Genomic DNA, 26,451 nt, shown 5'->3' with positions numbered 1-26,451 from the left:
GAATTCTTTGCTCTGATAGTATTTTTCATTTGCCTGGTCCCACTAATAGGCCAAAAGTATCGAAAAAAATAAAAAAATAGTTATCGAAACCGATTGTTTGTTGTTTTATTTCAGTTCCCGTGGCACGGTTACACCAAAGTCAACTTCAATCAAAACAATACATGTTTGTTGTGAAATTTTCTGGAAAAGCAGCAAAATAAAGAAGCTTAACCATGGGCCGGGCCGAGGTCGGTACTCCCAAGTACCTTGCCAACAAAATGAAGTCGAAGGGTCTGCAGAAGCTGCGTTGGTACTGCCAGATGTGCGAGAAGCAGTGTCGCGACGAGAACGGCTTCAAGTGCCACACGATGAGCGAGTCCCATCAGCGGCAACTGCTCCTCTTCGCGGACTCTCCCGGCAAGTTCCTGCATAGCTTCAGCAAAGAGTTCTCCGATGGATACATGGAGTTGCTACGCCGACGATTCGGCACCAAGCGGACCAACGCCAACAAGATCTACCAGGAGTACATCGCACACAAGGAGCACATTCACATGAACGCCACGCGGTGGCTAACGCTCTCGGACTATGTCAAATGGCTGGGACGGACAGGGCAGGTGGTGGCCGACGAGACGGAGAAAGGTTGGTTCGTCACCTACATCGATCGCAGTCCGGAGGCAATGGAGCGCCAGGCCAAGGCCGATGGCAAGGAGAAGATGGAAAAGGACGATGAGGAGCGCATGGCCGACTTCATTGAGAGGCAAATCAAAAAGGCAAAAGCCAAGGAGGGCGAGGATGAGGACGAAAAAGATAAGTTCACCGAACTTAAACGGGAGGAGAACGAACCTTTGAAGCTGGACATCCGGCTGGAGAAGAAGTTCCAGCCGGACACCGTGCTGGGCAAATCTGCTCTTACCGCCAAACGACCCGCCTCTGATATTGATGAAAAGGTTTTTAAGAAACCGAAATCGATAGCGGGAGACAGTCAAACGCGGTCGGCGCTGGACGATATCATTAAGCAGGAGGAGGCGAAAAAGGAGCGTGCCAACCGCAAGGACTACTGGCTGCACAAGAACATCGTGGTGAAGTTCATCTCCAAATCTATGGGTGATAAGTTTTTCAAGCAGAAAGCTGTTGTCCAGGAAGTTATTGACAAATATCAGGCCAAAGTAAAGTTCTTGGAGACTGGGGAAAAGGTGAAAGTAGATCAGGTTAGTCTAAACAAGAGGAGTTTATAACGCAAAGTTAACTCATGATCCGTTATATTTCTAGGCACACTTGGAAACTGTAATTCCGGCTCTTGACAAACCTGTTGTGGTTGTCAATGGTGCATATCGCGGGTCCGAGGCTCTGCTGAGGAAACTGGATGAGCGCAAGTTTTCAGTCAGCATTGAGATATTACATGGTCCCCTGAAAGGACGAATTGTAGACAACGTTCAGTACGAAGATATATCGAAGATGGCAGGCGTTTAGGCTTAAAATGGGTTTATCCCATTTTTGTAGGCCATACGAGGTATTTCTTCTGATGACAAGGTAGGCACTTACCACCCTTTTTTTAGAATTTAAAATAATAAATAAGATTAATAAAATTGTTTTATAAATATGTAAGTAATGTTGTAAGAACGTCTACGTTACAGGAAATGAACGTTTTTAATTCGCTCTTTTGAGCGTGGTTTTATAACCTAAACTAATTAAAAACCCATTTAACCTTTTCACATAAAGTTAGAAAGCAAACTAAACTTAAAGCTGGCCCCTTCTCAGTTCGTTAAACTTGGCCCACATTTTTTGCATTTAGGCTGATTAAACACTACATTCTTAATGATCAACTGAAACACTGCCATTTACTTAGTATGGATACCCCCAAGTGGGTAAGCAAACAATGGATTTGGGGTTAAGCTTGAAAATAATAAGGCCACAGTATACAAAGCCCTCGATTAACTAGTGAAAATTCGAAAACCAGCAAAAGATTAAACCAGACCACACATCTGTTTAGTGGTGGGCGGCGTATTAACGGTATGCGGGTACTGAATTTTCTGGTGATCCTTATCCTCGCGCGCTTGGGAGCTGCTGGAAACACTACTGATGATGCGGCGGACAGCGGCAGATCAACAGCAAGTTGGTGGGAGTCACTGCCTCGGTTGTTGACTGACGTTATAACGATGAAGGTAAACGTCCTTACGGCTGCTCCGCTCGAACTCGCCGCCAATATACTCGATGCTTTATGTAAGGATAGTAACTTTCCAATGGGCACAAATCCTTGGAGGTTCCTCATATATTAATGATATTCCCAGGCTCCTCGACCTTGTTTATTGGCAGAGTTCCGGAACAAATCTCGCCGGATATCAGGAAAATGCACTTTCAGTATATGACCCCATGCCAGAACTACAGTGTTCCCCTGCTGGAGGCCTCCAAGCTTTGGCGGCACTCGAGGTTTACAAAGGGGCGAAAGGTGGTGATCCTGGCCACTGGATGGACCAACACAGTCAATGAGTCCTCCGCCATTGCCATGATCTCTAAAGCTTTCATGTGTAGGGGTGATGTAAACTTTGTGGTATGTTCTGTGGCTTTATGGAAATCATATCTAATCATATACTCTGTTTTAGATTGTGGATGCAGCGGATTATGTGGATACCCTCTACTCCTGGTCGGCCCTCAACACGGACGTGATAGGCGAGCATATTGGGGTGGGTCTAACCCACTTGATAGAACTAACCCCCTTGCGGAACATCCACTTGATTGGTGAGTTGGGCTCAAGACCCTTGTGCTGTGACCAAAGACTGTAAATGAGATTAATAGGACATTCCCTGGGAGCTCATATAATGGGCACAGCTGGCCGCACCTTCAAACGGCTGACAGGAAAGCTAATCCCTAGGATAACCGGCCTGGATCCTGCCAAGCCCTGCTTCAGGCGAAAGAATGTTCTTCCTGGGCTGACGCGTGGTGATGCCAAATTGGTTGACATAATTCACACCAACATTGGCATTTTGGCCAAACGTGGACCGCTCGGTGATGTGGATTTCTATCCGGGTGGAGCTCATCCTATCCAACCGGGTTGCCTGACCATCGGCTGCTCGCACACCCGAGCGGTGGAATACTTTGCAGAAAGTGCGTATCCCAGTCAAGAGAAGAACTTCATGGGTACCAAATGTGCTTCCTGGGAGAAGTTGCGAGAGCGGAATTGCTTGGCCGGAATCGTTTCCCCGATGGGCTATAGAATAAATCAGCAGGCTAGGGGAATGTACTACGTAGATGTTAATGGCTGGCCACCTTTTGGTCGAAATTCTCATAAGAAAATCGATCCCAAATCCAGGACTTGCTACCTTTGTCAGTCGTAAAAGTTATTTGGATGCTGAAAAAGCCAGTATTAAAATAACTTGTCTTTCTTTCCTTTCTTACTTATAATATATTTAAGTTTTTTTTTATACTATACTTAATATTCAATTTCGGTTAGATCCAAGTCATCATCAAATGCCTCCGATATAGCCTTTTGGCTCTGCATGGCGCGCTCCTGTGTCTCTGCAATGCGCCATAGCTCGTCATCGTCGTCGCCCATCAGCATGGAGCGATCTGCATAGCCCTTGATATCCGGCCGGACACGCACCTTTGGCGGTGCGGGTCCGTTTGTCTGTCGCTTCTGTCTGTTTCCCATCAGAATCTGGCTCTCCTCAAAATAATGATTTGGATGGTTTATGGTCGGTTCCACGCTGGCGCTGTGGGTTAGCTGGAAGTACTTGCCGCAGCCGATTTGATAGTGACCGCGGGATACGAAGAACATGACCTCATCGATGGCGCTTGCGGAGAGGCCGTAAGAGGCCAGCTTCGTTTTTAGGGAGCCCGGATCCATGGACTTGTAAGGACAGCCGTGGCAGTCGCCGGGAGCTGCCATCTCCTTGATGATCTTGGCGCAGGAGTAGGGCGTATAGTTAACCATGGAACCCTTCTTGCCGTAGTTGTGGTAGATGTTGTACTCGTAGCTTCGCGCAAACTTGTCCACATCCATTTTCTTGGTGAACTCCTCGCGCCAGAAGCGCAGTGAATCCTCCAGCGTTACCCCAATACCCTTGAGGAAAAGGCCGTACTGCATGCGGCCACCGTGCTTGACGTGGTGTTGGGCGCGGATGTACTCGTGACACATCCGCATACATAGCGGCATGGAGGTCTTGGATAGCTGGTCTAGGGATTCAATGGGAATCGCTGCATCCCGGCACACAGTGTAGTCCTTGCCGGTGTAAGAGTTGTGCAACGCCTTCAGCATGCGTGAGATGCGCTCATCGCCCTCGACTTCCTCCACCAGACCCTTGGCAGCCTGCAGGCCTTGCTCGATCTCGTCTTGCTGCCGGGTTCCCACTATGGAGACCAAATCAAGTGTGTTTACATATGCGAAGCCCGCTTTCAAGTAACACCGCCGTCCTCGCACCAGATCCAGCACTTGGGTAAAGGGCACTTTGTAGAAGTCCAGCAGCTCGATCTTGGAAACACTCTGTCCAGCCGTGCTCTCGTACAGGCCATCCTTGACCTCATCCTTCTGTGCCTCGGTCAGCGGATGAATCTCAAAGCCGTTCGACTCCAGAAACTGTTTCACTTCGGAGCTGCTGAGAGCCGCAAATTTGTACCGAAACAGTTCCATTTCCCGGGCCACGAACCAGCGTGTCAGGTCCTCGGATCGGCAGTAGGCCAGCCTCAGAATGAAGTGGGACAGGTAATCCCGTCGCCGCGTCTGAATGTCCGACTCGTTCTTGCTACCACTGCCGCCGACGGAGCAGAGTCTCAGATAGCTGCGCAATCCCTCCCGGGTTAGCTCCGCACTCACGTACTCTTTCCACTCGTCGGAGAGCAGGCGAAGATTCTTGGTAGAGGCACGGTCCAGAATACGCAGCAGCCGCAGGCGTTCCAGAGCCAGCTCCTCGAACTCTTCTATGTGCACATCGTCGGTAGGCGGATAGTGGTACAGCATCACATTATGCGGATATTTGCTTTCCAGGCTAACAACCTCGACCTTAACATCGTGGCGAGGACGTTTCTTCAGATGAAATTCCATGGTGTCGCCGTAAAATAATACTTATTCTGTTATTGTTTTGCTGTTTTGGCGCGGAAATGTGGGGCTATCGATAAGATTATTTGGCTCTGGCAGTAGAGATGGAAGACCATCGATTAAGGCTAGGTGATTACTGCTGTGGCGAAATCATCGATAGTCGGCAAGAACATCGATGTATATAACTATGGTTCTATCGAGGGCTTGAAAAACGGTTAAATTTAAAAATAATGTTTATCCTAAGCAGAGGAAATTCCTCTCTGCCTATCTCACTTTCTCTCACTCTCTTTCTCTTGCTCGGGGACTATAAATACAGGGCGCTGCCGTTGCACGGGCGTCATTCTGTTCGCGGCCTTCTCAGTGTTTACATCTATAGTGATAGTGAGTGCCCTTCCTTCGACTACTACAAAAATATCACCTGCCCAATGCTATACATCTGGAATACCTGGAAGAAGCTCACTGCATCATTTAAACCCACCAAGACTATATCTATACACTGGAAGGAATAAGGAAGCAATGAGGCAAATGGATAACCGGTAAGTCTCAACAATGACAATTATATCCTGTATATTGATATAGTTAACGTCTAGGTCTAGCATCAGCTATTGCTAAGTATTTATTTTCAAATTCATTTCCTTATCGCCATGGACGAACATATTTGACTGATCTTTTCAAAGTTTAGTAAAGGGTACAATATTATAATTCTTAAAAATGCAAACCATTAAAATGTTTTTAAATATTAAAGCCCAATATGATGGTAGCCAAATACAAGCCAACACAGAAAAACTTTCCAAGTTGAGATTAATGTATTTTTGGCTTAGTTACGATCGATTGCAGACAAACCCATGGTACTTTGGCGAACAAACTTCGGTTTCAGGAAGTTATCTACATTTAAATATACAGAAAAAACCATTTTAATAATATTAAGATGTATTTTTCTCTGAAGATATTATTTTAATATGTCTCACGTATCAACACTTATCCGTATTACTGTTTAATACGGGTTATTTATATACATTTTATCAGGTACTTGCAAAAACTGACTAGAACTCTTTAAAGCAACTTAAAGTACACTAATCTAATCTTAAGCCTTGGCCTCTCTGGAACTTATGCCCAGAACTTCTAAGGATCTTCTCAAGCGTTTCCAAAATAGTTTCCGCTCCTCAGAAGTGGGGCTGGCATCGCCCTTGCCAGCAGGCCATTTAATATACGTCTTCACATCCATTAAATACTGCAGAGTTTTTGGACGCTTGCTCCTGGGAATGTCTTCTAGGAAGACTAGGATCAAATGCTCTTTGCTAACCTCAAAGATACTGTAAGGGAATAAATTAGTGCGGTCTTTTTTTGTTTAAATAAGCCTGCCTTACCGATGCTGCGCCAAATACATTTCGAACTGACACCAGTGGCTCAGAAGAAACTTCGACGAGATTATCAGCATCAGGGAGTACGATCTGTCCATGCATGAGATGATGTTATCCAGGATAGTCACTCCAATCTATGGGTAATATGGGTATGAAAAGTTGAAAGATGTCGCTTGGTATTTCTCTTAGCATACCTGAAAATCACGTTCGTGCAAACATATGGATATATCCCCAGCTTCCTCCACATTGGGCAGCAATTCATTGAGCACCCAGGGACGATCGTTCTGGCAATAACTTATGAAGATGTCATAAACGGCGCTGGGATCTCTCTGAGAAATATGGCTAAAGCTCTCCGCCGACTCCTTGGAAGCGCTGGATAACAAAGCGGCGGACTTTAGCGAGGAGTAGTAGTAGTGAATGTGCCAGCGTTTTAGATAAATAATGAATCCCAGAATGCACACTGCCACCACACTACCCACCACGGCAATCACCGTGGTCTTGATGTGGTGCAACTCCTCTGTTAGATCGGTCAAGGCGCGTATATGGCAGTTCAGCTGGTCCACCTGTAGCTGATCCGTATTATTGAAGCACCAATACTCGCTGGCCTCGTAGTCGAGCAGCTGGAATTTTAGCGAGAGATCGGGGTCCACCTCTTCCATCTGAAATGGCTGCGGTTGCCGGCACTTGGATAGCTTGTAGTCCGCCGAGGAGAAGCGCAGTCTGATAATGTGATTCGCTCGATTGTAGTCCTTGATGTTGGAGTAGCTTTTCATCAGCCAGGGAATATAGCGCCTCTGCCAGAGCTTGCGATCGATATTAAGTGACTCAGACGCCGCAATTAGATCCTTCCCCAGTGCCGACTTTTGGCTATAGTTAAGAAGGCTGTATGAGCAGTCCGCATCCTTGTTGTTCGAGGCAGCAACCTCCACTACGGCCCTCAGGTGGCAGTCACAGATGAAGTTGTTGTCTCCCAGGCTGAGGTAATCCAGGCGCTCGAAATCCTTCAGCATTTCATCTGAGAGCATATTGATGGTATTGCTCCGAAGGTTCAGGACTCTCAATGCCGAGTTGTTGTGGAAGGCACTGCGGTACCAGTTGCCCACATGGTTCGAACTAAGATCCAGGACCTCCAGGGATTCCAGGGGTTCAAACATGGCCGGTGTGAGGGCGTTGATGTTATTCCCCGCCAGGCCCAGAATCTGGAGCTTTTTCAGAGGCTTGGCCCACTCCAAGTCCTTCAGGTTAGAGCGCTCGAAGTACAAGTACTTAAGTGTTTCGGCAATGCCATCAAAGGCGTCGTCTATAATGTTGTACGACAGATAGGGATTCCCAGAAAGATCTAGACCCTCCACAGCCGTGTTCTTAAAGATTGCACTGCTCACCATAGGAATAGCGGTGTAGCACAGACTGAGGAACCTCACCTTCTCACCTAAATGGGCGAAGGCCACCGCACTGTTCCGAGTCATCTTCGAGTGGGACAGATCCAGGTAAATCAGTTCTGGCAGGAGCTTAAACACATATTGCTGGATCTTTAGTCCATAGACCAGGCTCATGGCCATCTCCAGCGTGGGCAGCTGCAGTTGGTAGGTATAGGTTAGGACATTGGTGAATGACATGTCCAGATATTGCACTTTCTGGATGTATGTAAAGGTATCGTGCTTAAGGGTCACAAATTTGTTTTCCGACATAAATAGTCGCCGAAGGTTGCTCATGTTCTGGAAGACTTCCTTGCTCACATACTCGATGCTGCAGTTGCTTATGTCAAGCTCCAGGAGCCGAGGTAGACTTGGGAAGCTTGCCCAGGCAATTGATTGGGCTATGGAGGGGAGAATAAGTTTTATTAAAATATATAAAATATGGTTAAGTAAAGCTAGTAAGTCAGGTTATGTAATGCCAATAATATAGCCACTTATTTTACAAAACATAAACTTCAAATAAAATATGAATAAATGAGATAACATAAGGTTTTTCGTGGTGTAATTGAAAATGTAAGTGTTTTAAGTGTGTGTTTTGGCTGTGTTCTTACATGACTCCCCGAGTAGATCATACCGATCTTTCAAAAACTGAATGTAGTCCGCATAGTTAATGCTGGATGTGGCTGTGTTTGTGTGGGTGTTGTTTTGAAAGTATAGATAGCACTCCCGATCATATAGTTCGGTTGCATTATGGACAAGGAACAGCTCGCATTTGTGTAGTGTAGCGCTACTTGCTTCCAAGCGTGTTTCATTTATGAAACGCTCAAAGGCTGAAATTGTGAATGAACAACTGTCATCAGAATATACATATATACAATATATGAGAGCCATCTTATAGCTGGATATGGGTAAAGAATCTATAAATACCTTCGGCATCTGGGATTAAGTCAGCGAAATTATTTCCCCTTAATGATAAAAACTTCAGGGAGTCCCTCATAGAGTGGAGCGTGTTAAAGGGTGCCGCATTCAAGGTGTTGAAAGCCGCCGAAAAGACTTCTATCCTCCATCTCATAAATTTCCTGGCCGCCTTCACTTCCAGCAGCAAGTCGGTGTCCTCCTTCAGGTTTCCATGAGACAAATCCAAATACAGCTTGCTGCCTTTAAGAACGGACATCATGCATGGAACAATAAAATAATAAATAAATAACATAATAAAAAATAATACAAAAAACCAACTTTGGGAAGCTGAAGTTTTTAAACTCTTGCAGTTGCAATTTAATTATAGGATCGAATCGGAATCGAAGCTTAAAATACAAGCCTCTGACTAACATCAAAATATCCTTCAAGGGTATAAAAATGTAAGGGATATGTATGTATTCTAAGCTATGATCATTTAGTACTACTCTGAAGTAATATCTATAAGATCACATAATAATGTTGTTAAACATAGATAAGTCTATCTTATAGTAATAGTTTTCATCTGCAATTCACGTAGTAAAGAAGTAACATTCGCTATATTAAGCTTTTACCGATAACAAGGTACAATAATACTTAATACTTCTAGTGGCTTAGGCTAACACCAAAAAGCTTTTATCAGCAGTTGGTTTAAATTGCCGGAAGCGTGAAAATATATATCACTTTGATTGGTTCTAACAACATGGACACGCTCAATTAAACTCAGGCATTTAATTGATTTCTTAATGCATTTATGAAGTACAAGTGTTTACCGAACTTCTTGGTGCTCTCCTTAAGGGTTCCATTGGGATATATCCATGATATCACCTCGTCTTTTACAACATCCAGAAGGCAGCTATTTCCGTCATCCGATTCGTACTTTAGCATGAAGGATTTGAGATCAGTTTTCTCTTGACTAATATCATCGGCTTCCGCACTGGCAGATGTTGAGGAGTCGTCATTGGGACTGCGTATTATCCCATCGACCTCTAATGAAGTAGCATTTCCGAATATGACGACTATGACAAGAGCGACATCCAATACGGATTTGGGCGACATTTTCATTATTTTTTACGCAGTGGCTTTAACTTTTGACCAAACACTTGTTGGATTTCACAATCTGATAGATAGATAGATAATCGCAACTTATTAATCTCGTTCTAGAAAAATACTCCAGGCTCGGCCATAACTTTCATTACTTTTGGACTGATATCCCCATGACTTTCAGTTTCTCTGGTTATTCCGATATTTTTGGCACATTTTTTGCGGCACCGCCACTCCACTTGAATCCACACCACCACCGAGTCCCGGGAATTCGCAAGGAAACGAAGCACTCGCTGTACGCTCTCGAAAAAGACTGGCTGTTGGTCAGCAGAGAATAATTGGTAGCAGTTGTGGGACATGTGTATATATATTAGCGATACGGCTTATCAATTTTGGCAATAATATCTTCCTTTTGAATGGAACAATCGCGGTACCGGGACTATCAGCTATCAATAGGCTCGTATCGCCATTTCGGTGGCACAATGCTTCCCGCCTCGCGCCCACGCACGCCTCCTTATCGGATAATTATCATCGGCTCGTCGCGAAATGGTGATTAGTCTCAGATACTCCAATGGGATCCAATGGGTGGTTTTGGATCAACCGTTAACGATATATTCTGTATTCCTATCTGGTTCTGGTCATTCTTAGCCGGCAAATAAATTAAACTAAAACTGCTCTCCCAAGCACTTGCGTTGATTTATAGAAGCGGCGACCAGTCCTGATAAGAAACGCCTTCGGCAAATCTTAGATTATCAGTTGATCAGCGATAGTGAAAGCTCTCCAACAATAAGTCAGTTCTCGCCGAATGCACAATTAACTCAGAGAGATATTAAAATAGTTTATGGCCTGTGAAAATATTTATTGATAAATTATTGGTACTATAGGAAGTTGTCGGCGTAACCCAAACAATTATATTTATTTACTCATGTTTGTTTTATTTTTGTCGATAACTTCCCATTGAAGAATCGGAATCTTATTGTCTGTTATCTTCAGCTATTTAAGTGCCTGGACTTTATAGAATATAGATTGCATAAATCAAATTTTTTGTCAAGTCAGAATGCAATAAGGCGTTGGTGTATTAATAGATTAAAGGAAGGCAAAGATTAAGAAGAAAGTCCTTGACCAAAATTATAATTACATATAGCAATAAATTAAAGTTATACCTGAAACCTCCGAACTGTTTACAATATAAATTCAATGGTTAAAAATGGCCTAAAAGTAGGACTATACCCAAAGGCAGCTGGAACTCTACACTTCAGTGATTTACCTGTGGCTTAGTCTTGAATTTCCCTCGATGGCAGGGGAACAATGTGGAAAAGAGAGTGTGTGGACTCTATTTCCCTTTGGAATTCGAGTGGAGTGGGGCTGCGAGCTCAATTAGAAACTGGTTTTGAGTGCTGAGATCGCAGTCAGTGAGATCTGCCAATCTTGGCTGTTAGTCGACTCTCAGAGCTAAACTGAAGCGGACCGCAGCGGAGGAGAAGAAACCTAAAATTTTTACCTGACCACTGACCCGATATCCGTGGTGTGCATTATGCGCAAATCGCCGGGTAGCCTTGCCTCGGAGCCCTTCTCCAGCTCCAACTCCTCGCTGAGCAACTCCTACAGCGATGCCAGCGATTTGGCCAACTGGGAGGAGTACGTGGCCACCGATGGGAGTCTCTTCTACGTGGAGTATCTGAAGCAAGAGAAGGCTGCGGCTGGGGCGGCGGAGCGACGGGTGGAGTTCATGCGCCGATCGCTGCGCCTGGGAAAGAAGTCTGCGCGTCGACAGCAGCAGCACAGCAACAGCCAGAGTCAGAATCAGAATCAGAGCCAGAACCAGAACCAGTCCCACAGCCACAGTCAGTTGGATTCCCAGGCGGAGACGCAAGAGTTTCGATTCTCACAGTTTAAGACGGCCGCCCCCGATCCCAAGAAACTGGAGCTGGTAATCACCGCCGCGGATCGCTTTCGTTTCGGACGCCGCTCCACCGCCGTGGAGTCGATCCTGGGCTTCCGGGTGGTGCCCTTCCCCGACCAGCCCGAGTGTCTGATGGTCGAGGGGTTCGTGCATGACCTCAGTGCCCTGCAGCACGGAATTAAGCGTGGAGATTGGTTTAGGTCCCTGAACGGCATCGAGTTGTATGCCAGCAATGTGGACGAGCTACTGCAGCAGTATGTGGAGCCCACGCAAGTGTGTCTGGGATTCCAATCATGCGGTTCTGGGAACTCTGCTTCCCCGGCGGATCCTTCCTTTAACGCCCAGAATATGCCGGACGATCAGCAGATATGCAAGGTGGAGAACTTTGCCGCCTTCGCCGAGAAGTTTGAGCAAATGCTTTTACCGGAGGCTGAGACTTCTCCGGATATGTCCCTGCCCTTCGCCATGCTACTGCTACCGCCGGAGTGCTATCAGCATGAGCAACAACAGGACTCTCTCTACTATTATCCTGAGACACCGGACAACTTCCTGTTTAAGGCCCGAGGCAGCTTCCTGACACTGCACGCCGTGCTCAGCGAGTTGCACACCCACCCGCTGAGCTCTCGCCTCCTGGTGGAGCAGGTGCCCTACCATGTGAACTACCGTAGACTGAATGGATTCTTGGTTCTCTTTGCCTATGCCGGAGCCCTGTGCAGTGCGGCGGAGTGCAGCCTGCGGTCGGACGAGCTCATTGGCTACATTCGCTTTTCCCTGCCGGGCTTGGTCCTGGATAGCTTTAGTTCCGAGGGCGGCACCGCTTCGAGCTCCAGCCTTAAGCAATTCCTGCGCCACTTTTGCGGGATACAGAGGACGCGACTGATGGCCAGATGTCGGGCTGGTCACATACGCTTTGAGGAGCTCCTGGGACAGTCACGGAGCCTGCCACTGCCCAAAGAGGCGCAACTGCGGATTTTTGATGCTCTCAGCGAAATGGAGGCCATGGACTATCGCAACTGGAACGACGAGCCGCTGACTACACACCGTGAGTTCTTCATTTACGGCAGTGCATTGTACTACGATGGCTTCCTGGTGGCCAGCCTCCTGCCTCCCGAGGTAAGGGTTAGTGTGGAGGGCTTCCTGCGCTGCCGGGGAATTTTTGACCTACTGGGAGCTCCGGGTATCAGAGTACGGGAGCTATACGTCTGGGAGGAGATCGTCTTGCCCAGCGCCACAGGCCGTTACTTCCTTACCATCTGCACTCGAAATCACCTGAGTTTGGCCGTTATCCTTAAGATCTTCGATGCTCCCGATATGGCGCCCGATGCGGTGGTCGGACCTTCTCTGTTCTACATTGAAGAGATCCAGGAGACGCTGGACCACCTGGTGCAATGCGGCATTGAATCGCTGGCCATGTTCTGGTCCATTTCGAACAAGAGACCCGAGGTGCTGGAGCCCATAGCAGGAGAGACCAGAGATCAGGAGAAAGAGCCCAATAACAGCCGGTTGGAGTCCTTTCTTAAACAGAAGCTAACCGTGCTAAGTCCTTCGTCTGTCGAGGAAGAGACACAACTGTGCTCCTCTCTGGGTGGATCCTCCATACACAGCCTGACGCCCAGCGAAGATGACTCCTCGCGGCGTCGCTTGACCCCCATTCACGGCGCTGGCGAAGATTCCGATAGCGGCTCAGACTGGGAGAACTTCGCAGTGCAGCATCCACTGCACTATGGACTGAATCTGGGCGCCGAGAGCCACAATCAAAGCCAAATGACGGAGTCCATGTGGAAGGAGATTAACAACGTGGTGCCGGTGAAAATTTCCGCCGGTTGGAAGAATTCCGTGCTGCACTACGTCTACATTGACATAGCCAACGGCTCCCTCTTTGCTCCATTCAATGACAGTTCCGAGACTGGGTCGTCGACGACGTTCCTATCCGAGATTCGCCAGGCCTGCCACATAATCCACGCCGTTTTGGCCAAGTCAAAGCACAACCGAAGGCAACTTACAGAGTCCTCGCGAGCTCCATCGAATGCCAATGGACATGCAAGCAGCAGCCAGGCAGTGTCGCTGGTCAAGGAGCACGGCATGACCCTAGAGGTGCAGTCGCAGCAGAAAGCGGAAGCTCAATACTCAAGGAGCAGCCGTTTCGTGGTGGTCGGTCGCCTTTTCCAGTCGCCTGCCAAGGAGGTCTACGTCTGCCATCGCTCCGATGTGCCCCAGAATATCGTTGAAATGGCCTTTCGGCTATCCTTCTTTTCCATGGGTTAGGAACGTAAAGGATTTTTTTTTTAATTTTAAAAGGAAATCATAATAAACCTACAAAATATAATTCAAATCAAAAATTAAAATCCGAGAATATAATTAAAACAAAGGAAAGGAAATTTAAGAAGTGAAAACTATGCTATAAGATCGAAAAATTAGTAGAAACTAAATATATACATATTTCCTTTACATCGCAGAAATTAAATTGGTGTTAAACACAAGAACATAAACAGTGTGCGAATATGTGCTTCCATTCATTCATATTTCATGTTTCATCAAAAAGTGGACACTATTTTTAGAGTTTAGTGGGAGGGTCTCCCATTCTAAAAGTAGTTCCACACGCACTAAAAAAAATAGAAGACTCGCCGCCGTCGAGCAATAAATCCACTGAACCATCTGTCATCGTTCCAACAAGCGGCTCAAGGTGGTGGTGTTCCCCAAATACTCTGTCTGCCACGATCCGCAGTTCTGTTTGGTTGTTCCAATAAAAAACACACCTTAACTGCGAACATAAGTGCTATCTTTTGGATTTTGTGAGTAAATAGAGATACTTCAAACTTCTATGGATCGGTGGTCAGCCAGTTGGATATTGGCCCTTGTGGTAATCCTTTCCGGGGCTCTTGCCCAGGTGATGGAACCTCAGAAAGAATTATCTAACGTAACCAGCAGTCATCAGGGAGAAGATGTTAGTCCAAAGCTACCCAGCGAAGTGCAAAAGGCTGTGTGCACTGTAACTGCCGGCGAAGTGAAGGCTTCCGCCGAGGCTGTCACTACAAAGACTTTAAAAGGCGTGTGTGGATCAGGTGAGTGAGATCTCTAACCTAGGCCTCATTAACCTACCACACTCCCTTATTACAGACGAAATGAACCTGGCATTCCGTAATCTAGAGAGCAAACTCTACGAGGAGCTTCGTGTCATGAAACTAATACTGGTGCATTTGGCCAAGTCGAGTGGCTTAAAAGTGAATACAGCTCTTCCAACCCCTGTGCCTGATCCACCGCGAACTTCACCAACCACGAGTCCCTCTCCACTAACTTTCTTAAGGCCAATAGACCCAGCTCCCAGCAGTTTACCATCCGAGGAGGAGAACGAAGTCATGACCGATCTGGATACTAAGAAGGTGCCAATGCTGAAGGATTTGGAGACACAGGGCAACTCGGATCTGGGTGCTCGGGATGATGAGGTCGATAAATTTAACAACACCATGCTGGCCGATCAGAATGTCAAGCTTTTTACCTACTATTGGAAGTTGGAGAACGTTACACAGCGTATCAATGGCCCCAAGTTGGAGACGGTCAAAAGTCCAATATTTAGCATTAAGGGTAAGTGGTAATAAATTCTTATTTAAGAAGCAATGGTAAATTTACCTCCTTAACTCCTTACTTGCTCTGCAATCTCAGGAAAATCTCTGCAACTCAAGTGCACCTTCCACCACATGAATCGCGAACTGTTGAATCTGCAACTGGGCTTCGGTGTGTTTTCTCCGGAAGCCAACAATATAATGTTGGAAATGGGAGGCATTTTCCAGAAGTTCAAGTGGGCAGAGGATGTTTTGCTGAAGCATAAGATTTCCATACTGGATCAGAACCACAGCCACCGAAGGTCGCAGGACCTTAGTTCCCAGGAGCTGACGAAACTGGACACTGGTTTCTCCATACCAAACAGTGTGCTCCTGGACAGCAGCACGTACATCAAACAGGACGCTCTCCTCATACAGATTCTGTTATATTTGTGAATATGACGGAACAACGTTTGCAATTAAAATGAGAGACCAAAACCATGTGCTAATTCGTTAGTTAATCTTCACAGCTTGCTGCGTGCTCCCTTGGCCTTAATGTCTAGAAAAGGCAGTGCGATGGGATACAGCTCCTTGCACGACTTGAAGCTGACAATATCGCTGATGGGCTTGTGTCGGTCCATGTTCGTAACCTCCAATGGCTCCGCCTCGGTCGTGGCATTCGCATCCGTTTGCTGGGATACAATATGAACCGACAGAACGCGCCGCTCATTACCATTCTTGGCGATGAATTTCTAAAAACCAAAAGAGTTGTCGGTCAGTAATCGTTCTACTTGGTTTAGGCGGAGGTCTACCTTAAAGTACTCCACAAAATCATCCTTTGTAATTTGCCGGAGGATGGCCACCTCAGCCTCTTCACGCTCAAAGTGATACGTCTGCATGGCTATTTCACCATAAAACTGGCTAAATTGCTGGAATATTGTCTTGGGCTTTTCCAGCTTCTTAACGGCCAGCGCTTCCTTGTGCCTTTCAAACTCGTCTAGAGGCATATCCTCAATGACTTGCTGCAGGGTTTGACAAATTAAATGATAATTACAATAATTTAAGAATATGTAATTACCAGATACGTTTCCAAGAAGTTCTCTATACGATCCTCAATGAATGATGGATGCTTTGCCGACTGGACAATGATGCGGATGCCATTAGCTCCGTTCACCTTGCGCACGCCGCTAAAGACAATGTATCCGAGCTGCTCCTTGGTGCGCAGGCAATCGTAGCAGGGCTCGGAGAGAACCTGGGATACCAGATTTACCATTATGTTTGTGTGATCCGTTTGTGCGCCGCATTGCAGATAGAGTTGCGTGCAGGAGCTCTTGTGGAACTCGTTTTCCTTCTCGAATAAGTAGCTGTCTCCTACAAATTATTGGTAACGGGATTAATTTGCAATATTTTAAATAATAGACTAATAAACTCACCCGCCAGCAGCTTATACTCCCGCTTCTTCAGCATTTGACGTGCCAGAATGGGAAGTTTAGATGCATTGGTAGCCTCCAGGCGAGTGTTCACTCGTCCCGCAATATCTGTGGCCTGCTGCTTGGTCACATTGCCGAAAATAAAGCACTCCGTGTGCAGGCGCTGGAAGAACTCCTTAGCAAAGTTCAATACTCGATCGTAGGTGACAACTACAGAGGAAACTCGTTAAAAAAAGAAGTTCTAGAAAAGTAATAAGTAGCAATAGTTGCTTACGTTCCATGGCGTCCAAGAGCTCCACATTCGCCCAGGCATTTTCAGTTAACAACAAAGCTAAATAGTAGATGGAATGCTGATATGGTTGCTCAGCCTTAAAGTTTTTCAGTGAACGTACATATTCCTCCTTCAGAATGTCGAATCTCTTCTCGTCGATGGAAAAGTCAAAAAGATGATCCAACAACTTCTCCAGCAAGACCACCTGCTTGTCACTGAACCCGCGAATGGTGAACTGTAAGTGAGGACAATTTAATAGTAATCTATATAGCTTCACAGAGACTTACATCGATGCCGCACGACTTGCCCACTACGCTGAGCTTCAGGCTGGCCAGTTCCGCGTCGTACAAGTACTCGTTGAGCTGGTCCTTCAGCAACATCACCATCATGTGGTTCAAATTGCAGTTGAGGGGATCCAGATAGGCGATCGGATTGGACATGTCGAATGTCATGCAGGCCTTGGGCTTATTAAACTGATTGTCCTGTTTGTGCCACACCCGCAAAATGGGTGTATCCAAGATAATGGTGGGGTGTTTGGGTGCATCACCTGGAACCTCGGCTATGTCAAAGTTTGTGGGTATAAAGCTATTAGGCAGTGCCAGCTTAAGGTTCTCATTAAGTTCACAGTTTTCCCAACTCTGTGAATTAATAAAATACATTGTCATTTCTGTAAAAATATATGGTTGAGTTGACACTTACCTGGATTGTATCCTTGCTAACACGCTCCAAGCCATACTTTGTCTTGTAGTAGGGCTCCGCTTGGTCGCACTCCTGCTCGAAGCTCTGGCTCACCATTACAATGCGGCTTTTTGAAGGCACCAGCTCGTCCAGCAAACTCTTGATCAGATCCGGCCGCCATTCATTGCTTAAATAGGGAGCAATAAGGACCTCCTCCAAGGGAAATATTTGCATGGAGGAAACCGCATGCGTAACCAAACTTTCCGGTTGTTCTTTCTCCTTAAATCTGAATCTCATTTCGTTTAGCTTTACGCACTCATCAAAGATCCACTTCTTGGGACCCTCCTGGCGCAGCAATCCTAGATACTGAAAGATGATCTTTACAATGTCGTCCACATGCTCCAGTCCCTCCTGCGTCAAGTCCACCACAATGTCGAAGAAGCCAAAGCCATTCTGTGTATTCTGATGGCCGGCCATCAGGCTGCAAAGGATAGGGATGATTAGCAACCATAGTGTACACGGAATCTCGAGAAATATTACTCATTGCACCAGCCCAGTCGCCGGAGCTCCGACAAGATACTGCCCTTGCCCTCGTGGCCGATGAGGTGCGTCAAATAGTTGTCCGGCTGTGGGGTATAAATTTGGTTAATCTCTCAAAACGCCTTGGAAGGTATTTTCAACTTACCCCTGATTTGTAGAACTCCGTTAGGTCATCAGTTGTGAAGCTTATTGTCAGGGAACGAAGGTCCTTAATAGGCACAATTTTCACTTTCTGGCCATAACGATCATCGGAGTAGGGATGCCGCGGCCAATCGGGCACCTGGACGTTCTTGTTCTCGATTTCGGAGAACTTTTCCAATACCATGCCCTCGAGTTCGTCCAGCGACTCTTTCCCAATGACCGCCAAACACATGATGTTCGCCGAATACCACTTTTTGTGGAACTTAAGCAACTCGTCGCGCACATCGATGTTCTTGGACTTGGGTATTTCGGAGAGCGTAGCCTTGTTGCCACTGCCAAACTTGCTGTACGCATGGTCCGGCTTGGCCAAATGGCGGCTCACCTGCTTGATGCGCCACAAGTCGCTAGGCAGGTTTTTCTCGTGCTCTGAATTTACCTGCCGATACAAAGTCAAAATGGTGTGAGGAGCAAACAAATCTATAATCTTTGCTTACTGCATTGATTTCACGCTCAGTAGCACTTGGAGTGAACAGCGGCGCTATAAAGAACTGGGCAAACCGATCCAAAGCCCCGTCCAACTTATCCGGCGCCACGTGAAAATGGTATTTGGTCATCAACGGATAGGTGGCGGCATTGCTGCTTCCGCCGCTCTGTGACAGGTATGTGGTGTAGCCATTCTCGTGTGGATACTTTTCGGTGCCCAGGAAAAGCATGTGCTCGCAGAAGTGCGCCAGGCCAGGCAGAGTTGTGGGATCGGACATGTGGCTGCAGTTTGTATTGTGTTTATGTGAGAGCCGCGACAAGGGTACCAAAGAAAGCTCTCCCACTCACCCCACTTGCACGGAGAGGGCAGCCGCCGAGACATCGGTGTTGGGATCGCTGATTAGCAAAACCTTTAGACCATTCTCCAACTTCAGTCCACGGTAATCACGTGTGTCCTGCTGCGACTTCTCGATGTTATTTAGCCTGCGAAAGATACCAGCCACCGACACCGACAGCTCATCTCCGTGAGATCACCTCTGACTCATGAAAGCTACGTATCTCAGATGTTACCTCAGAATTGGCTCCTGCGTGTGGGGCTTCCGCGTTGCGGCCTTTTGCAAACTGCCCTCGGCAACGGTCATTTTGGGCTTGCTCAGAGTTCCGATCGATCGACTTGCAACTAAAATGCTGGATCTCACCTCACCACTTGAGCTGTGCGAAATAAGGGCGAAGAATTAGGCGTATGCGCTCGAAAATGCGTTTTTGTTGCTGCCAACCGTCGGCTGAGAATCGCTGTTAGGGCAAAAATCGATTTTCTACACGAAAAATACATTGAGTTTCTGAGTTCCTGGCAAGCGATGGAACTCTGGGTTGACGTGGCGCCCGCGCTCTATAAATTCCTGAACTTGGGCGGATGATTTTGTGAGTGTAGCGGATGTGTCCCGCGGTTAAATTTGTCCAGTTTCAACCAAAAATCTATTGAGTTCTATCACCAATTCGTTTCGCAACAACTACAAAGCAAAAATCATCTGTTTCTCGAAAGTATGGCTGCACTTTCCTCAAAGATTCGTACTAAAATATGCCACTACATTTTTTTAATTACCATAAAGTTCAAAAATGCTTACGTTTTTTACAGATCTTACAAATAAATTTAAATCTAAAATTAATGAATAAATATACTCAACTTATTCGCACATGCTAGTACCAAACGTATCGCCTTTAAAGTTCATTAAATTCTATTCAATACAAAAAAAAATACAATTTTAAAATTTATTATTATTATTATTGTTATAATAAAATTGTGCTCGGAAAAAATTAATGCAGCGTACAGCAGAAGCATAAAAAGCATCCAGATCCGGAAAAAAGAGCCAATGAAAGAACAGAGGTCTAGGGTTGCCAGACTTTTGGTCGTGAGGGTTTAAGTGTGCCCAGCGGAAATACCCGCTTTTTCGTAGCAGTTTTTAACATTAACAATTGCGGGCTGTAACTGCATTTTATTATTTTATTTTATTGATAGTGCGCAGCGTGAAACAAACATTTGTTAATCCGCCACACACCGCAGCAGCCAGATTGCAGCAATGCCAATTCTTCTGAAGCCGTGAAACAGCCAGTGCGAGCCTGAAACTGTGTCGTCTTCGCCCGTGTGTGGGTGCAAAAATAAATGCAAATTATTGTAAAAATGGTGTGCTTTAGTGTGCGTGTTGATAAGTGCAATACGCAAAAGTAAGAACATTGAGGCATATAATTCGTATAATTCGCAGCAGCAGACGCTCCCAGAGGTACGTGCGAGAGATATATACATATATATTTGCTTCAATTCGACCAGCAATCAAATTGTTTACCAACTAAAAGCACGAAGGTGTGTGTGAGTGTGTGTTTGAGTGTGCCGAAAGTGCAAGTGCTGGGCTGCTGTGCCTGCCGACGGGCTTCAATCATGCGTTTTTAATTATTTTTCCTATTTTCCCAACGGTTGCAATGTGGGGCAAGTTTGCCGGAGAGAGAGAAAGAGTGCAAGAAGTGGGGGAACTTCAAGATCCCCACTTTGAATAGGTGTCTGTATGAGTGTGTGTTTGGTAACGGTGCTTGTGACCGTTTTCGCAATGGCAAGAGAAAATCAATAAAAGCTGGCAAAAATTGAAAAAAATAGACATACGAAAAATGGCAAATAAGAAGACTGAAGATTCTCCCCAGACTCGAAAGATTCCCATGTCGCATCTCTGCTAATTATGCTAATATGCTGGCGTGCTTTACAAATGCCCCGCCGAAACCGGAATTACTTGGCAAGTTCGCACTTGCCTGGCATCAGAGATGGCTTACTTAGATCCTTGGATCTAAAAATAAATACAATAAGGCTTAAATTAACGGAGAATACTCTGAGATAACCATTCCTATTCATTGGTTATTTTTTTGTTAAGTTTTATAGCATACATTAAGGCACATTTTCAATGGATTTCTTATCCATAGACATTTCCTTTGTCTTTTATTTAAATTTGTTTAGATTGTCTTTAAGCCCCTCAATATCAATAAATTAATTCCCAGATTGTTCCCATATTGATAAAATGTGATTAACCATTTAATTATAAACAGAGAGCTTGAGGAGTCAATGTCCTTTAGATGTGTATAAAGACTTTCATAATCCTGTCAAACACATCATGATCACCGCAGCAGCGGCTGACCGCTCTCAGATTGCCTTCCTCAATTGTTTTGTTATTGTTTTGGATTTTAAGATGTTCCAAATATAGACTGCCAGTTTACCGACCAGATTGGACAATGGATTCGCATGCACGCAGGAATAAACTGTGATTGCTTGTTGTGGGCCTTCGGATTGATGGCAGATATTTTTAGTGCAGTCCCCCAATTAAGTTCAATTAGAGACAGAGACGACCAAGCGAACTTATCACTCGGTTTCCTGCGTAACAAGTGGAACACACACTTGGAGGGGTCAATGAATGGCGGCGATAAGTGCGAGTGGGCCCAATAGATTTCTTAGGATAACGATACCCCCCTACTTTCCATTATCTTATGACTCTGGAACTTGAGTGACTTGATAAAAACAATTGTGTTATATTGTCATAAAGTAAACATTAAGAAACGGAAATCTACAGAAGGCAGAAATATATTTTGTTTTCTTTGTGTCTAGACTTGGGTCTACACAATCAACAAAACATCCATACATAGCATATAGTTGATACATTTTATTGAAAAGGGTTTTTATGTACTTAATATGTTAGGAGATCTATCAGGAGAAACGAGTTTGGATCAGACCTAGTTCTTGATGACTTTCTTATAGCGGAATTTTACGCAGCTGAATCCCAAAGGTTTTATGGCAACAAAGGTCGCTCAGACAATAAATAGTACTCAGAAAAGCTTAATATTTATCTAAAAATTGGTTTTACTTTTCAGAATTTAAGCAAAGCCAAGAGAAACAATGGACAACGAGCAGCCGCATCAAGAGTTGGTAAAGTGCGTCCTGGTGGGTGACACGGCGGTGGGCAAGACCCGACTGATCTGCGCACGGGCTTGCAACAAGCATGTCTCGCTGTCGCAGCTACTCTCCACACACGTTCCGACCGTGTGGGCGATCGATCAGTATCGCATATACAAAGATGTAAGTTTCTGCACCATTCCTGGCCAAGTCATCCAACTAAAACTCAACTTATCACTCATTTTAAAGGTTCTTGAGCGATCTTGGGAGGTGGTTGATGGAGTTAATGTCTCACTTCGTCTATGGGACACATTTGGGGACCACGACAAGGACCGTCGCTTTGCCTACGGCAGGTTTGTAATCCTTGTTAGGGAATATCTTTTACTTGATAAGCTAATCTTCAACTAATCTTAACAGATCCGATGTGGTGCTGCTGTGTTTTTCCATTGCCAGTCCGATTTCCCTGCGCAACTGTAAGATGATGTGGTATCCGGAAATTCGTCGCTTTTGTCCGGATGTGCCCGTCATCCTTGTTGGCTGTAAGAACGACCTTCGCTATATGTACCGCGATGAGAATTATTTATCGTATTTCGGCGAGAAGGGAACCTTTGTTCGGTATGTAAAGAGCTTACAGGTTTCAGCCGGTTTTCGATGGTGTTTCTTTGTCATATATTTCTTTGTGTACAAAACTATTTTTAGCGTTTAGAAGATCCGCTTTTAACGATTTCTGTGATTAAATTCAGGTCTGCTAAACTGAGTAATCATTTTATACCCTTGCAGGGCATTATAATTTCAGTCAGAAGCTTAAAACTAAGTGGAGAATTCATTTCCTAATATAAACTAGCACACCATCTTTCCGAATTGAAATTAATGAATTTTTAACCTAGTTATAGGTTTTTTAAATTTTAATTTAAAGACAAAATTTGCATATACAAAAATTATTTAATGTCATTATAAATGGAAATATTTTAAGCTTATTTACGATCGATTTCCGCTTCGATGCTATAATCCTATTGAAAACTGCAAGGTTTTGGTTTTTGGTTCCTTGTTATTTATTAATTTAAAAATGTTTAAGTAATTTCGTTAATTTAACAAGTATATAAAAATGGCTTTTTGAAATGTATATCTTTATTCCAAAGTCAATTAGAAATTTGTTACTAACCTCTTGATCAATTTCGCAGAGCTGCCCTGAAGAGCGACCTGGTTATGCCGGACGAGGCGCGGGCTGTGGCCAAGGAGCTGGGCGTCGCTTACTACGAAACGAGCGTCTTTACCTATTTCGGAGTGAACGAAGTATTCGAAAATGCCATACGATCAGCGCTGATTGCCCGACGACAGCAACGCTTCTGGATGACGAACCTAAAAAAGGTGCAGAAGCCGCTGCTGCAGGCTCCGTTCCGGCCACCGAAGCCGCCACCGCCAGAGGTCACCGTTATGGTGGGCCACTACCGGCAGGACATCTACAATATGTTTCTTTCGCAAGCGTACACCGATCTTGTGTTGGTCGCTGGTGCCGGCACCAAGTTCGCCGTTCACAGGTTCATGCTGGCTGCCGCCTCCAGCATTTTCCAGCGCCTGCTTAGCACCGAGCTGAGTGACATGGGCGGTCGGAGTAGCAGCGAATCGAGTATGGTCAGTTCCACGTTCGGGGAGGCCACTATAGCGGACTTCAACGATGACACCGAGTCCCTCATCCGCTACGAATCACGCACACAACGGTATGTGAAAGCATAGCGTCTAATCTTTCCCAGCTAACATGTACGTCTTAGTATGTGGGAGCACCTGAAGCGTCGCTCCAGCTATCAGGCTTTGCCCCTGATGGAGTCCAAGCGGTCCAACGATTTGTACAGGGAGCTGCATCATCCTGTTCTTCAGAGTATTCGGTTGGTGCACGTGGAGAACCAGCGCGGTGTGAACGGATTGCAGACCATTGTCACCCTGAGCAAACTCATTTCGCCGCAGGCATTGCACCAGTGCCTAAGATTTATATACACCGGCACCATTGACAAGGATTGCAACAATCTGCAGGTGAGTCTTAAAGGCAAAAGGCTCTCCAATTAATATTAAATATTCGGATATTACAGGAAATTAGAGAGGCTGCCGATCTCTTAGAGCTGCCGCAACTAACTCAGCTACTGGCCAGGCCACAAACCGTCATGGAGAGTTGCTCCAGTGATGAGCCCAATCCGCACATTTGTCTTGTAAGCTACAATGGTATTTTATAAATAATTGACAGAATATTTAAAGGATTCTATTGCAGCGCATTAAAGAAAGCATGGAGCGACATTGCATCGGCGACGGTTGCTTCAGCGATGTAACCTTTGAGTTGGACGACGGCCTAATGAAGGTAAAGTCTTTTGGAAAGCTACTAAAACTAAATAGAAATAACATTAAGAACTTCTGATCAATTACAGGCACACAGGGCGGTGCTAGTGGGTCGTTGTGATGTTATGCGAGCCATGTTGCTGGGCGACTTTCGGGAGGCGCATTCCAATGTGGTAAGCAATTCGTTAGGAGTCCCTTAGAATGCCAATGATAAATAACCATTAAACCTCGCTTCAGATCGTATTCCCTGGCGTTACAATTTACACATTCCACAAGCTGCTGTGTTATCTGTACACTGACCAGATTCCGCCAATATCGGCCGTCAAGTGCCTGAATCTGCTGGAGCTGGCCAATCGACTCTGCCTTCCGCGTCTCCTCAACCTTGTGGAGTGTCGCGTTATCGAAGATCTCACATTAATTTCCCAGAACGAAACCAATGAAACGGTGGATCACTGTCTAAAGCTTTTGGAGCCAGTAAAGGTAAGGAAAACTATCACTAAGAATGTGAGATCTAACTAATTACTATATGCGTACAGCTGCACAACGCACATCAGTTGGCCGAATGGTGCATGTCGTACCTGTGCGTCAATTACAACCTTATTTGTAAGTTTTCACTCAAGGGCCTAAAGGCTCTGCATCAGGATAATCAGGAGTATTTGCGCGAACACCGCTGGCCGCCGGTGTGGTATCTAAAGGACTATGATTACTATCAGCGATGCCTAAACGAGCTGAACAAGGAGCTGAAGCTGAAGAGCTCGCGGCGAGATTCGCCGAGCGATGACGAGGGATGCCTGTGCTTCACTGGAGGTAAGCGTGGTTTTTTTTTGTATATTTAGCTGCTCCACATCCCACCAGCACACTCACTTGACATCCTAGTCCCAAAAGAGCTCAGGTTTTAGTTTCTTCTCCACAATTGTGTATATATGCGAGCCTTGGAATAAATCCCATCTGAGCGGTTTGTATTCGTAGCTAGGTGTCTGTATTGCTATGGTTGTTTTCCTTTCCTCCTTATGTTTTCCTTTTCCTCATTTACAACTACAACTCCACCATCATCATAATATTAATGTCCGAAATTGGGTCAAAGTATTCTCTTGCTGGCTGTTAGGCAAATCGAAGCGCAGCAACGGAGACGGAGGGAATGGAACCGTAGAGAACAGCAACACGGATAATCAAATCTTCAATAGTGCCGGTAACTCGATCAACCACATTGACCTGGAGGCGGATATGGACCTGAATCTCTGACACCCAGCCCTCGGGCAAGGAAGGTGCGTTTATAAGCTAACTATAAACTAAGTATGCTGAAAATTGTTATTTTTCAGATCACTGCGCTTCATTGTGATCCTGCCGGTCCTTATCTGTTTCATTTGTACGATTTTAAGTATTCTGATACTTTTCCAAATTCACACATAACAAACCCCAAAGATACACCATGGGGAATGGGTTGGGGATCGTGAGGGGCTTCTGACATTACGCATTATCCAATGGAGCGCAAATTTGCCTTAGTGATTACTAAATACACAAGTCCAACAAAGAGCAAGGGAGTACATTCTGCAGTGCTTCGGATTTCTTATATTTATACGCCTGAAATATATATATAAATGCAAGAGCATAGTACGAGCATGCTACACATGCACCTCGGCGCTCGTCGCTGTATTGCCTTACGATATACCGGTGTGTACACCCATCTTCGGTTCTGTTCCGAATCCTACGGAATGTCCGTAGATTAACAAGGATCGGGGATATGTGTGCACATTCCTATGTCTGTACCTTTACCTAAAACATGTATGTAATGTATATTTTTGAATTCCTACTTACTTGGAAACATTTGTCTAGCCATAGCTATAAGCAAATAATTTAACAATAAGGACGCATTTTGTACAGAATAATAGAATAAAGCAATTACGAACAAACGCAACAAATTAATTTAAAAGTAAT

At 45.4% G+C, this 26,451-nt stretch overlaps 8 protein-coding genes across 13 annotated transcripts; 5 read left to right on the top strand and 3 right to left on the bottom strand.

Annotated features, from left to right (window-relative positions):
- The first annotated feature begins 78 nt into the window (after positions 1-78).
- On the top strand, positions 79-1,808 carry kin17 (kin17 DNA and RNA binding protein). 2 transcript variants are annotated; one of them, XR_015271991.1, is made up of 3 exons: positions 103-1,187; positions 1,249-1,509; positions 1,772-1,808. XR_015271991.1 is itself a non-coding variant. In XM_020953223.2 (2 exons), the coding sequence occupies exons 1-2, from the start codon at positions 213-215 to the stop codon at positions 1,447-1,449; spliced, it is 1,176 nt and encodes a 391-aa protein (XP_020808882.2). In that variant the 5' UTR covers positions 79-212; the 3' UTR covers positions 1,450-1,808. The 2 variants fall into 2 exon arrangements, 1 of the variants encoding a protein (XP_020808882.2); XM_020953223.2 differs by having other exon boundaries at positions 79-1,187; positions 1,249-1,808.
- Positions 1,308-3,405, top strand: LOC110184649 (phospholipase A1). Its single transcript, XM_020953250.2, has 5 exons — positions 1,308-1,509; positions 1,970-2,199; positions 2,268-2,527; positions 2,580-2,715; positions 2,773-3,405. Exons 1-5 carry the CDS (start codon positions 1,457-1,459, stop codon positions 3,309-3,311), a joined length of 1,218 nt encoding a protein of 405 aa, XP_020808909.2. The 5' UTR covers positions 1,308-1,456; the 3' UTR covers positions 3,312-3,405.
- On the bottom strand, positions 3,131-5,162 carry Prim2 (DNA primase subunit 2). The gene has a single exon (XM_020953242.2). The coding sequence runs from the start codon at positions 5,012-5,014 to the stop codon at positions 3,407-3,409; it is 1,608 nt and encodes a 535-aa protein (XP_020808901.2). The 5' UTR covers positions 5,015-5,162; the 3' UTR covers positions 3,131-3,406.
- Positions 5,074-14,174, top strand: in (inturned planar cell polarity protein). Its single transcript, XM_086834249.1, has 2 exons — positions 5,074-5,544; positions 9,903-14,174. The coding sequence occupies exon 2, from the start codon at positions 11,317-11,319 to the stop codon at positions 13,948-13,950; it is 2,634 nt and encodes an 877-aa protein (XP_086690375.1). The 5' UTR covers positions 5,074-5,544; positions 9,903-11,316; the 3' UTR covers positions 13,951-14,174.
- Toll-9 (toll-like receptor 9) lies at positions 5,921-15,448 on the bottom strand. Of its 4 annotated transcripts, XM_020953259.2 has the most exons (7): positions 11,284-11,418; positions 9,512-9,858; positions 8,712-8,942; positions 8,396-8,614; positions 6,564-8,185; positions 6,376-6,503; positions 5,921-6,321 (listed from the first exon to the last, which is right to left on the bottom strand). In XM_020953259.2, the coding sequence occupies exons 2-7, from the start codon at positions 9,801-9,803 to the stop codon at positions 6,093-6,095; spliced, it is 2,721 nt and encodes a 906-aa protein (XP_020808918.2). In that variant the 5' UTR covers positions 9,804-9,858; positions 11,284-11,418; the 3' UTR covers positions 5,921-6,092. The 4 variants fall into 4 exon arrangements, with proteins under 4 accessions (XP_020808918.2, XP_086690373.1, XP_086690374.1 ...); XM_086834247.1 differs by lacking the exons at positions 9,512-9,858; positions 11,284-11,418 and adding an exon at positions 15,313-15,448; XM_086834248.1 differs by lacking the exons at positions 9,512-9,858; positions 11,284-11,418 and adding an exon at positions 11,050-11,097.
- Positions 14,298-15,725, top strand: LOC110184662 (uncharacterized). The gene is made up of 3 exons (XM_020953265.2): positions 14,298-14,747; positions 14,803-15,267; positions 15,346-15,725. The coding sequence occupies exons 1-3, from the start codon at positions 14,507-14,509 to the stop codon at positions 15,678-15,680; spliced, it is 1,041 nt and encodes a 346-aa protein (XP_020808924.2). The 5' UTR covers positions 14,298-14,506; the 3' UTR covers positions 15,681-15,725.
- Positions 15,652-20,189, bottom strand: Ide (Insulin degrading metalloproteinase). Its single transcript, XM_020953257.2, has 13 exons — positions 19,544-20,189; positions 19,338-19,478; positions 19,116-19,250; positions 18,779-19,049; positions 18,289-18,720; positions 18,144-18,229; positions 17,625-18,084; positions 17,213-17,563; positions 16,929-17,160; positions 16,658-16,864; positions 16,303-16,595; positions 16,037-16,246; positions 15,652-15,976 (listed from the first exon to the last, which is right to left on the bottom strand). The coding sequence occupies exons 1-13, from the start codon at positions 19,597-19,599 to the stop codon at positions 15,749-15,751; spliced, it is 3,102 nt and encodes a 1,033-aa protein (XP_020808916.2). The 5' UTR covers positions 19,600-20,189; the 3' UTR covers positions 15,652-15,748.
- RhoBTB (Rho-related BTB domain containing) lies at positions 20,156-26,435 on the top strand. 2 transcript variants are annotated; one of them, XM_020953262.2, is made up of 13 exons: positions 20,156-20,545; positions 22,170-22,374; positions 22,441-22,544; positions 22,609-22,806; positions 23,373-23,909; positions 23,961-24,219; positions 24,276-24,392; positions 24,452-24,538; positions 24,606-24,689; positions 24,754-24,996; positions 25,053-25,323; positions 25,622-25,781; positions 25,836-26,435. In XM_020953262.2, exons 2-12 carry the CDS (start codon positions 22,195-22,197, stop codon positions 25,756-25,758), a joined length of 2,217 nt encoding a protein of 738 aa, XP_020808921.1. In that variant the 5' UTR covers positions 20,156-20,545; positions 22,170-22,194; the 3' UTR covers positions 25,759-25,781; positions 25,836-26,435. The 2 variants fall into 2 exon arrangements, with proteins under 2 accessions (XP_020808921.1, XP_020808920.1); XM_020953261.2 differs by having other exon boundaries at positions 25,601-25,781.
- The last annotated feature ends 16 nt before the right edge of the window (positions 26,436-26,451 follow it).

Source organism: Drosophila serrata, unplaced genomic scaffold (assembly GCF_035046125.1).
Source record: "Drosophila serrata isolate PLE 108 unplaced genomic scaffold, ASM3504612v1 contig_272, whole genome shotgun sequence".
NCBI lineage: Eukaryota > Metazoa > Arthropoda > Insecta > Diptera > Drosophilidae > Drosophila > Drosophila serrata.
The sequence above is the reverse complement of the archived record's forward strand: the minus strand, read 5'-3'. Positions and strand labels throughout refer to the sequence as shown.

Bases quoted from the DNA above. Each gene is read 5' to 3' on its own strand.
- kin17 (XM_020953223.2), top strand. From the start codon at position 213: ATGGGCCGGGCCGAGGTCGGTACTCCCAAGTACCTTGCCAACAAAATG. The intron at 1,188-1,248 runs GTTAGTCTAAAC...TTATATTTCTAG, and splicing joins AAAAGGTGAAAGTAGATCAG to GCACACTTGGAAACTGTAAT.
- LOC110184649 (XM_020953250.2), top strand. From the start codon at position 1,457: ATGGGTTTATCCCATTTTTGTAGGCCATACGAGGTATTTCTTCTGATG. The intron at 2,200-2,267 runs GTAAGGATAGTA...TGATATTCCCAG, and splicing joins CAATATACTCGATGCTTTAT to GCTCCTCGACCTTGTTTATT. The intron at 2,528-2,579 runs GTATGTTCTGTG...ACTCTGTTTTAG, and splicing joins GGGGTGATGTAAACTTTGTG to ATTGTGGATGCAGCGGATTA.
- Prim2 (XM_020953242.2), bottom strand. From the start codon at position 5,014: ATGGAATTTCATCTGAAGAAACGTCCTCGCCACGATGTTAAGGTCGAG.
- Toll-9 (XM_020953259.2), bottom strand. From the start codon at position 9,803: ATGAAAATGTCGCCCAAATCCGTATTGGATGTCGCTCTTGTCATAGTC. The intron at 8,186-8,395 runs GTAAGAACACAG...TCCCCTCCATAG, and splicing joins TGATCTACTCGGGGAGTCAT to CCCAATCAATTGCCTGGGCA. The intron at 6,322-6,375 runs GTAAGGCAGGCT...ATTCCCTTACAG, and splicing joins ATGTATTTGGCGCAGCATCG to TATCTTTGAGGTTAGCAAAG.
- in (XM_086834249.1), top strand. From the start codon at position 11,317: ATGCGCAAATCGCCGGGTAGCCTTGCCTCGGAGCCCTTCTCCAGCTCC.
- LOC110184662 (XM_020953265.2), top strand. From the start codon at position 14,507: ATGGATCGGTGGTCAGCCAGTTGGATATTGGCCCTTGTGGTAATCCTT. The intron at 14,748-14,802 runs GTGAGTGAGATC...CCCTTATTACAG, and splicing joins AAAAGGCGTGTGTGGATCAG to ACGAAATGAACCTGGCATTC. The intron at 15,268-15,345 runs GTAAGTGGTAAT...CTGCAATCTCAG, and splicing joins TCCAATATTTAGCATTAAGG to GAAAATCTCTGCAACTCAAG.
- Ide (XM_020953257.2), bottom strand. From the start codon at position 19,599: ATGTATTTTTCGTGTAGAAAATCGATTTTTGCCCTAACAGCGATTCTC. The intron at 17,564-17,624 runs GTAAGTGTCAAC...ATTAATTCACAG, and splicing joins TTAGCAAGGATACAATCCAG to AGTTGGGAAAACTGTGAACT. The intron at 17,161-17,212 runs GTAAGTCTCTGT...CCTCACTTACAG, and splicing joins GCAAGTCGTGCGGCATCGAT to TTCACCATTCGCGGGTTCAG.
- RhoBTB (XM_020953261.2), top strand. From the start codon at position 22,195: ATGGACAACGAGCAGCCGCATCAAGAGTTGGTAAAGTGCGTCCTGGTG. The intron at 23,910-23,960 runs GTATGTGAAAGC...TGTACGTCTTAG, and splicing joins TACGAATCACGCACACAACG to TATGTGGGAGCACCTGAAGC. The intron at 25,324-25,600 runs GTAAGCGTGGTT...ATTGGGTCAAAG, and splicing joins ATGCCTGTGCTTCACTGGAG to TATTCTCTTGCTGGCTGTTA.